This window comes from Magnolia sinica, chromosome 1 (assembly GCF_029962835.1).
Source record: "Magnolia sinica isolate HGM2019 chromosome 1, MsV1, whole genome shotgun sequence".
NCBI classification, from domain to species: Eukaryota; Viridiplantae; Streptophyta; class Magnoliopsida; order Magnoliales; family Magnoliaceae; genus Magnolia; species Magnolia sinica.
In genome coordinates, this window is record NC_080573.1 from 120,703,920 (window position 1) to 120,714,513 (window position 10,594).

General features: G+C 41.0%; 1 protein-coding gene across 2 annotated transcripts; it reads left to right on the forward strand.

Moving 5' to 3' along the window:
- The first annotated feature begins 676 nt into the window (after positions 1 to 676).
- LOC131256052 (F-box/kelch-repeat protein At1g55270-like) lies at positions 677 to 8,188 on the forward strand. Of its 2 annotated transcripts, XM_058257083.1 has the most exons (3): positions 677 to 1,372; positions 5,592 to 5,744; positions 6,112 to 8,188. In XM_058257083.1, exon 3 carries the CDS (start codon positions 6,130 to 6,132, stop codon positions 7,360 to 7,362), a length of 1,233 nt encoding a protein of 410 aa, XP_058113066.1. In that variant the 5' UTR covers positions 677 to 1,372; positions 5,592 to 5,744; positions 6,112 to 6,129; the 3' UTR covers positions 7,363 to 8,188. The 2 variants fall into 2 exon arrangements, with proteins under 2 accessions (XP_058113066.1, XP_058113056.1); XM_058257073.1 differs by lacking the exon at positions 5,592 to 5,744 and having other exon boundaries at positions 679 to 1,372.
- Positions 8,189 to 10,594: the final 2,406 nt, after the last annotated feature.

The following is a 10,594-nucleotide window of genomic DNA, read 5'->3' on the forward strand; positions in this document are numbered from 1 at the left end:
ATTACGGACAGGTTTTGAGAAATAATTTTAAAATGGGAGGTTTTAGGTACACATTTGAAAAGGTGAGCAGCCATATGCAAAAATCCCTATAAAATGTCACTCCTGTCAAAAGGCGGGAGTGCGGAAGACTCGGATTGCGACTCCCGCAATCTTCCTTTCTACGGCTAGCATCGAATTTCCAAATGAAAACGCTTGAGTGACTCTTTGCTGACGTGGATGGAAATCCAACCGTCCATCAGATGCGCCACCCCATGTGAAGCCTTGATGACGAATATCACACTTGATCCAAGCCTCAGGTGGGCTGTACCATAGGAAACATTATAAAATCTGCCTAAAATATTTCAATTTATGTGGTGTGGTCCACCTATAGGTTTCATAATATCGCCATTTCTTGGTTAGAAGAGTAATATGAATGGATTGGATGATACATATAAACCACGGTGGGCCCGCCCACAACCAAAGGTTAGCGTCACGGCCCAAATCTTCGTATGGTGTGTCGTACCTGAGTTTTCGATCGACCTAATGTCTGGTCTCCAGACTAAACATGATGAGGCCCACCTGATGGACGGCGTGGATCTAATTCATATTCTCCCCCGGATGGGCCCTCTCCTTTCTGGTGGTATTGCTTATGCTCCCTCCACCATAGCTTTTTTCAAACCCCCTTGCATTTGCTAGCATGCGCCTTTGTGGTATTGGGTCCTATCCTTCACCCCTGAATTAATGTGAGACGGGTGGGAAAGAGGGAGGTCCCATTTTGTGTTCTTCCAACCCCACCACTAACTTCTCTCTCTCTCTCTCTCTCTCTCTCTCTCTTGATGCTATCTTCTTTTTGGGTATTTGGGATTTGGTATCTGAGAAACGAAGAGAAGGGAGCAATGAGGTTTTTTATGACTTCATTTGGAGAAGGCGGGGATCGATTCGGTGGCGTTTTCCACTATGGATTTTTTATTCTGGAGATGGGTTTTTGATTTGGGCGATGGGGGTTTTTGAGATGGAGAGATTGTGGGGTTTAGATTGCGATCAGCAGAGGTGGGCCACGGCTTTTGGTTTTGATTTTTAGGGGGAGCGGCTGGAGATCCTATAGGCTTTTCTTATATTGGTTCTTCAGTTTGGAGACGGGCTTTTTATTTGGAAGGCGAGTTTTCTGAGATGGAGAAATGGTGAGGTCGAATAGCGGTAAGCAGAGACGGTTGGGGATATGTGATTTTGATCTCTAGAGGTGGCAGTGGGGAAATTCTGTGAGCTGTTTGGAGGTTGGAGTTTGATTTTGACGGAGGGTTTTGGAGATGGAGAGATGAGGATGGGGTTTGGTTTGGACTGGTGAGTCTTGTTTGAATTAAGGAGGATGGAGGGAGGGAATCAACCTCCACAGGTATGTATGGTCTTTGTTCCTTTTTATTTCTTGTAAACTTTATGGCTAGGTATTTGAATTGCCACTGTGCTTCGGTTAGTAGATAGTCATTTTTAGATTGCTTCTCCAAATACTTTTTTTTTTTTCCTTTTTCACCATTCTATATGGGTTCTAAAGCACTGCAACTGCATGCTCTATAGCTAGGAGCCCTTACACAATTTGTTTACCTTTAATCAGAACTGTCCAAATAGCGGGACCTGCTGTAGATGGATTATAATTTATAGCCCAAAATTTTCATTGTAAGTATGATCATAACCGGTTGATTGGCGGATGGACATCTGATTAATTGTAATAAAAAAAAATGTCTCGAAGGTCCAAATTTGACAAATAGAAGGACATCAATCAGTGGTCTGGATTCTAATCAATCTAATTTGAGAACATAAACAAAATCCAGTGTGGATTCCACTATTTGGGGTGTTTGTATTTGAGCCACATGCCATGTGTATGGTAGGGGAGCCTTACCTGTATTCTATGATGCAACTGGATAACCACACAAACTGGCCGATCAACGATATGACCAGTCCAACTGTTAAGATTGTGTTGGTTGATGATTTTGGTTTGGATCCATGGTCTGATGGTAAATGTGATAAGATCAAAGGTCAGAGTATGTTGGGGGCCCATGGGAGCAATCAAATGGTCCTTGTGTTTGTAGGTTTAATTCATTTTAATTAGTTGTTAGGTTTTAGAGTGAGTCATCGCTTCTTGAGTTAGCTCTCAAACGAGCTCAAGAACATGTCTCCCGTGCCATTTGAATAATGGTCAGCTTACAAATGGTTTATATAGTTGTGACAGGATGCGAGGGCATTTGAGTTGCTTCCTATTATGTTAGGGTTTTCTTTTAGCTGTCACAGGTCCATATAAAGGGGAATCATTTGATACTCTGGCAGAACCGTAGCGTAGAGCGTGATGCAGCTGGCACTTGATATGTAGGCACTCAGAAATTGTACACATGGCATACATTACTGCACATTAAGCTGATTAAATTATGGACCTCACTATCTAAGTCACATTCCCAATGCCAGTGTTTGATTGAATCTAACCTCTCTGATTCCTGGGCTCTTGTTTATTGAACTAGGACCATTGGATATTTTTCCGTTCATTACCCTCCAACAAATGTCTGCCAATCTGATGGCCAGATAATTAAACATATTTTTGATTCGTGATGCATCTAAACTGGGCTCCATAATATAGAAAATTTATTTTGAATTACTTGTATGTGCACGTGCAATTTCTAAGTGCCTAGAGATCATCCTTCACACAATTTGGAGTTTTTTCCTGGATTATAGCATATGCATTGTTCCCTTTGGGCTAGTGTTACCTACAGTTGAAGAGAGGAGGTTATAGCCTATGATTAATCACTAGTTTGACTAGTGGACTGTTCGCAATCCTTCCCACAATCTTAGTTTTGTCATTGGTGTTTTTCTACAATATTTTGAATGCAGAGCTGAAGAGAAAATCATGACCCAGCTCAGCCTGTCGAGTTACACTATATGAGAATTTCTCAGATATAGAGAACTCTAGAACGAGAAAAAAGAACGGAAGCAACTCCATCAACTTTGTTGGTTAATTTCAGTACAATCTTTTCTGTGATGACTAATGATGTTTGGCTTGGTTGGCCAACAAGTTAGCATTATCAAATTGAAACTTGCACCTAATGAGTCCATTGATTTAATTTTATTTTTGAGTTTTACTTTTAAGTGCTTGAAAACAATGCTGAAAAACTCAACCTCAGGTTAGTAATGATCTTCCAATTTTTTGAGGTTTGGATTGACTAGGGCATTTGGTAAATTGGAGTGTGGTTTCAGTGTTGAGCCAGGCAAAACCTGGCATGTTTCCGGGGGGAGGGGGGGGTGTGGGATGAAAAAGGACACACTCATAGATACATGGGAAATGTTTCTATAAGGTCAACCTTTCTATAGCTCGAGGTAATATCCAGCTCTATCAGGCCCACCATGATGTGTAGGACATTTGAACCATGTATTTTGGTGAGTCCCCTCCTGGTGATGGGATGTCCCAAAAAAAATTCCTACCTGAAACTCGGGTAGGCCACACCATTTGGAACAGCGCAAAAATGCCTAAACCTCTAGAATCACTTGGTGGGGCTGACCTAAGTTTTGGTATGGAAATTTGGTGTGATCCCTCATCCATGTTGGACAAACACAATGGATGGTGCCAGATGTCTGAAACATATCTTGGTGGGCCCCACAAACAGCCAGGAAGGTATAATGGGTTTGCATCTACTCTCAACTGTTTCCTGCTGTGTGGCCCACCTATGTCATGGATTGGGCTGAATTTTGGGCTCTGGGCCTAATGGAGAGGGGTGCATCTGATGGATGGGGTAGATCTTCAACACACACTACCACGCATCACACACTCACTCAATATTCTATATATACACACTACTTACAAACAAATGTATCTTATATGTTTTGTTAGAATTTTTACAAACCCAAAATGCCCTTGCTAATTGATGTGAAGTCCCCACTTATCCAGCTGCATTACAGAGATGATTTCTTGTGAGGGGACTTATCTCAACTTGTTACACAGGCACCCAGAAACTATCCGTATGGCATACAATAACTCAAGTTAAATGGACTAAAATTTTGAAACTGGTGTCAATAAGTCACAGTCCCAAAATCAAATTGGGTGAACAATCTTAAACATTGGTTTGCCCCCCAAAAATCAAAGCACACATGTACTTCAATTTAGATTACTCCAATCGTGTGCCCTATTTGTGAATGGAGCGTAATTAAATCATATTTGATATGAGGATTGTAATTATACAATTGTTGGCCATTGAATGGAGGGTTAAAAATCAAATAGTCTGTGGTCCAAATTAGTAAAAAACAGGTGGCTAAGATCATAAGAACATTACTACTTTGTGCTATGTTGCATGCACATGAATCCCACATGTGTATGCCAATTGCCAGGTGCATGGTTAATTAGCAATCATAATTTTAAAAGCCATGGTGGTGTTCTATCACCATAGTTCTTACGGTCGTGAATTTAGAAAATAGATTCAATCTACGTAAGTATTTGATACATGGTGTGGCGGTAGCTCATCCGGTACATCTAGCACACATGCACACCCAAATCTCGGGTCCCACTGTAAATGGAGCATACTTAAGTCGTGTTGATCGAATGACTCTAAACTTTGAGTTGGTGGATGTTGGATGAAACATGGCTCATGAGTGGATTGGCCTGATTTACTTCCTACTGTTTTAAAGGAGAAGAGCCAAAAGATCAGAGGATTTAAATATCCTAATCTGAAGGACCGTTTGGACACACTCCCGGAAAGTGGGGTTTCATGCTTGCTTTTTTGGTTGGTTGGTCAAGCAGGTTTTTTACCGCCTTGCCAAGCAATGAATGAGACGGGTTTTCAAAATTACAAACTGAGTTTTGGCTCAAAACGTTGTTTAGCGTCAAAAGTCCCTTTTGAGCATGTGTCCAAATGGACCCTAAGAATCTTTATTTTTTGGCTATCCCCATTCTAGGAGAAGCCCATCATATAAGCAGTTCAGATTATTGATGAAGTCCCCAAATCCATTGAAAGATGACTGCAAATCCAAAGACCAAAGTCCTAATGTTTGCTATTGCAATACATTGGGATGTATTCTAGCATTGCTCTTCCCATAAAATTAGATAGGGTTGCACATCGAGCACCTCCATGTGCAATGCATCATACATTTTACTAGTCGTATTACAGATCTCTCAAGACGTGAATCTCTCAAAATATTCTACTCCACATGTTCATTGCAAGCTTCTTGCGATCATTCCAGCTTGCAACAATTGGACTGGAGTAGGCTTGAGTCTACCTAAAGGCCCCACAAGTTGGCTAAGCCCAGTCTGAGCCCATTTTCTTAGCTCATGGGCTGGGATGGGCCTTTGGTCCCAACGCTCAAGCTTGAACTTGGATGTGCTCATCCTGGTCCAACTCAGTTGCAATTCCATGCTGATCCTCCACCCTTTCTTATTGGGGACTAGGTAAATTCGATAGAAATGATTATTTAAAAAAAAAAAAAAAAAAAAAAAAAAAAAAAACATTACAATATGACAAAGCTAGAAGATGTATATTAGCCGTGCAATGACCAGCTTTTATTTTCTTTTCGTCTTCGCCATCACGTGTGAAGGGTAGCATCGATCATTTAGTGACCATTTTTAATCAACTCCAATGAATTAGGCGATGCATGCAGCTGTTTCATCACATATGAAACTTGTCTTGCTGATGTGAAATCCATACTCAGTAGAATGGAAGATCAGTGGACTAGTGCAATCTGATATTCTGGATCAGCTCCTCTGAATCAGCAGTGTGATACTGTGGTCGACTGCCTGTGTGAGTTCACTGAAAATATCTTATTGGTTTATCTGTTCTTGATTGGCAGCTTATCTGAATTCAATGCTATATAATCAATTCAGTTGAACTCATATCAATTTTTATTTTAAATCGTTTTCAAAGGAATGGCGAGTTGCAATTGGCTGACCCATTTTCTGCATTCTTTGATCGTTGTCATCGCAATAGGACAGGATTCTATTTTCTGTTGCAATATGCATTATTGAATCTTTTTTATTATGTGAAGAGTCAGCATTACTAGAAATTCATTAAGCCCTTAAAATGATTTATGATGTTGCTTACGATGTCATTTATGCTTCGGTTTCAGTCTGTCAATATATGATGCCTGTTTGCCATTATGTATTTGCAGGTTGTTACTAGTGCATGCATGTGTAGAGTCGACGCAGGCCTGAAAACCGTTGTGGGGGCAAGGAAATTCGTCCCGGGATCGAAGCTCTGCATTCAGCCCAGCATACAATCATCCGTCCACACAACCAGGCACAAGACATCACGGGGCGAGAGGAGCCACAGTCAATCTCCTTTGTTGCCGGGCCTTCCTGATGACCTGGCCATCGCTTGCTTGATTCGGGTCCCACGTGTCGAGCACAGGAAGTTACGGCTAGTCTGCAAGCGATGGTATCGCCTTCTGGCAGGCAACTTCTTTTACTCACTTCGCAAAAGCCTTGGAATCGCAGAAGAATGGATCTACGTCATGAAAAGAGATGGGGATGGGCGGATCTCATGGCACGCCTTTGATCCCATAAACCAACTTTGGCAGCCCCTCCCACCTGTACCGGGAGAGTATTCCACTGCCCTCGGCTTTGGGTGCGCCGTTCTCAGTGGCTGCCACCTTTACCTATTTGGTGGCAAAGACCCACTTAAGGGATTGATGAGGCGGGTTGTCTTTTACAGTGCACGGACTAACAAGTGGCACCGGGCTCCGGATATGCTGCGGCGGCGGCACTTCTTCGGTTCCTGCGTCATGAACAACTGCCTGTATGTTGCTGGAGGGGAAAGTGAGGGGGTCCATCGGTCATTGAGGTCGGCCGAGGTTTATGATCCAAACACAAATAGGTGGTCTTTTATCGCCGATATGAGCATCAAGATGGTGCCATTTATTGGAGTTGTGTATGATGGGAGGTGGTTTTTGAAAGGGCTCGGGTCCAACCGACAGGTTCTGAGCGAGGTCTACGTTCCTGAGTCCAATAGCTGGTACCCAGTCCATGATGGGATGGTCTCTGGCTGGCGGAACCCAAGTGCCTCCTTAAACGGACAGCTCTTTGCTTTGGACTGTAAGGACGGATGTAAGCTGAGAGTCTATGACGAGGCCAGTGATTCCTGGAGCAAGCACATTGACAGCAGGCTGCACTTGGGAAATTCCCGAGCATTGGAAGCAGCAGCTCTCATCCCTCTGAAGGGGAAGCTGTGCATTGTCCGCAACAACATGAGCATTTCATTGGTGGACGTCTCGAAATCAGACGGCACGGGCATGGATCAGCTCTGGGAGACCCTAGCAAGAAAAGGGCAGTTCAAGAATTTTGTTGTGAATCTATGGTTGAGCCTCGCTGGTGGGAGCCGTCTTAGAAGCCACATTGTACACTGCCAGGTCCTTCAAGCATGAAAACACAGAGCGGGGTTTGCGGCAGCGGGCCATGTCTTTCAACCCATTGATTGCAAGTGGACAAACTAATCAAATGCAGGATCGGCATAAATAAGCTTGCTGGTGACTTCCTCAGCTGAAGTTCTTCAAAGTTGTCATCATGCTACAAGAGGTGGTTGTGTTCGACGAACCATTCGCTTTGTTGCCAATTTCGTGTTGTTTAAAGTCCTTTTTATAGGTAAGTGCCAGTGCGATTTGGATGTGGAGAGGTTGAAGAGGTGGTTGGTGGCCCATTTGCTGATGGGGAACATGTGCTAGATCCAGGATCAGGCAGGCAGGGCCTGCTTTGAACATGCCCTATCATGAATCAGTTAGTCCATGCATCAGGCAGGTGGCATGTATGAGAAAATTGGGCAATTGGAAGAAGATGGTCAGAAGTCCTTACTCAAGGTATGTGTGGCCCACCTGATGAGTGACCTGAATCGTGAACTGGCATGCCATGTGGGCATGTGTGCTGCAGATCATCTCCTCAACTTCTCTGTGCACAAATCGCTTTAGCATTTTTAAATGTTTGTGATTGTGATAGTCAGCAGTAATACACTGTAGAGTTGGAGTGAAGAAATGCCCTTGAGGCTGTCTTAAAGACTGAGATTCATCAGGTTTGTTAACACGCTTTGAATATATAAATCTTAATTCTTTACCACTTTGTAAATGCTATCAGAATCATCTTAGGTTTAATATATTTTATTTTACTAAAAATGACGGGAAAAAAAAACTGCAATATGCATGCCTCTCCGAGGAATCACTTTGTAAACTACTTTGCTAAATGGCACCACCTTTCACTCAATCCTAGCCCTTCTACATATGGACTGGGACTTTGATCCACACCATTCAATTTTATTCAAATGACTTGGTTCAGTGATTCATGATTTTTAATCTTTATTTTCTTTCATCCTACTTTCTTCTTCTTCTTCTTCTTCTTCGTTTCTTTCTTTCTTTTTTTTTTTTTTTAAAGATCATCTTGCAAATCATAGAGTTCTAAATGCATTTGGGTAATATGGAAATTGCAATTTAACCAGTATTTTTTGAAGTCAATATTTTGTTTTATTTTTGTAATTTCATCTTTAATGGCTTCATGGGAAAATTTTGCACATATGCAAATTCCCTTTAGGGCTTATTTGGAATTCATGGAAAGAAAAGGAAATGAAACATATTTTGTATTGTTTGTGAAGACCTTTTTCATGGGAATTGGTGGGAAACACCATTTGTCACATTCCCTTTTTGTCATAAAATCAACAAATTTATTTTCCCACCCCACCCCTAAAGAAAAGCCTAGCCTTTCTAAACGGTAGAAGGAAAATGAACTTTTGAAGAGTTGAACACATATGTGCCACCATCCACCTTTGAGTGCCAAGGTGTCAAATGTGTTAATATGTCGATTGTGTCACATGTATCATCGTAACAATTTCAAACACCCTTACGTGTCATGTGTGACACCATTAAGCTTAAGCACCCACAAGTGCCATAGTCTATTTTTGAGATCCATTTTTGTCACTGTTGATATTGCGTTTGCAAATAACTATGATTTATGTTTTTACTAAACAATATAAATGAATTAAGAAATATGTCTCAAATTTTTTAGGAAAAACTTATTTAAAAACAAATATGAAAAACAAACTTTCCTTCCCCACAATTTCTTAGAAATAAGGTTCTCACCAAATAATGTTTCTTTTCTCATGCTTTCTACAAGTCCAAACAAGCCCTTGATATTAGAAAAAGTAAAATTGTATATAATTACAGTGGTCATTTGGAAGGGATGGGCAATCGAAGATGGCCCTCACATGATGGATGGTCCAAATTGATGATTGAACCTTTTCTGTTATAATCAATATGGACTGTCCTTTGTCTTAGACATTGATTACGTGGCAAGGATCATCAGGTTGGAGCCCATATGATGGATGGTCCAGACCAATGCTTGGCCCTTCTATATTATGATCAATGTAGACCATCTATTTTTCTAGACATTGATTGGATGGCTAGGATCATTTGACTAAAGTAGTTTTGAAGATGGACAAATCAATGTGGGCCCCACATGATGAGCGATCTAGATTAATGACTAGACCATTATTGTAATTAGTATATACCGTCCATTTTCCTAGCCATTGATCGGATGGGATCATAGGATCAAATTGATTATGCCAGGTGGCAGGCAATGTAAGGTGGAACACACATGATGGACAATTTAGATCAATTATTGGACTTTTATCATAATCAATATGAACGATGTATTTTCTTGGCCATCAGTCTGATGGATAGATTCATTTGATCAAAGCGACTTTTAAGAAGGTGATAAGCAGTCAAAGATGGGTCCCACGTGATGGATGGTACAAAATAGTGATTACAACTCTATTATGATCAATATAAACTGCCCATTTTCTTGATCAAATGGTTAGGATCATCTGATCATTTTTTCCTCTTTTTTTTTTTAAATTTTGGGGGGCTGGGCCACTCAGATCATTGATCCGACTTTTCTCAGTAAAATAAATATGCACCGTCGATTTCTTATTCATTGACCAGATGGTTGAGAACATCCAATCAGTGACTTTTAGGAATAATCGGCAATCAAAGATGGGCCTAGACGATCTAGATCAGTGATTTATGTACCAAGCTATCAAAGGTGAGCCTAGACGATCGTGATGAAAATGTACCATTGATCAGATGGTTCAAATCACCATATCTGAGTATCTTGGGAGGGTACACAATCAAAGGTGTGCTTTGCATGATAGATGATCCAGATCCATGACTAGAGAGCTTTTCTAGCATAATCGATATAGACCATTAATTTTTGAAGCAATGATTGGTAACTTGGTTAGGATCATCCAATCAAAATAACTTAAAAGGGATGCCCAATCAAAGATGGGCCCACATGAAAAACAACCGAGATCATTAATCGAACCTTTTTTAGTGTAATGATTATGGACCATCGTTTCATATCTATTGATAGGATAGGGAGGATCATTGCATCATTGGTTGAATGTGCACATAATCATTCATTGTCCCTTGTTCTCCTTTTTATCTATAAACAGCTAGAGAAAAAGATCCCATAGGGACCCAAGTTATAATTACATTCATCCAAAACGCCTTCAAACTCAAGAAACTACAGCAAAAGAATCTGATTATCCCCCTAAAGCGGCCCACTATTCTCAACAATCAAATTGATTAGATGATTCTAGCCATTGGAAAATGGAAATTA

Excerpts from the sequence above, each read along its gene's own strand:
- LOC131256052 (XM_058257073.1), top strand. The coding sequence starts at position 1,346 with ATGGAGGGAGGGAATCAACCTCCACAG. Across the intron at positions 1,373-6,111 it reads GAGGGAATCAACCTCCACAG|GTTGTTACTAGTGCATGCAT; the intron begins GTATGTATGGTC and ends ATGTATTTGCAG.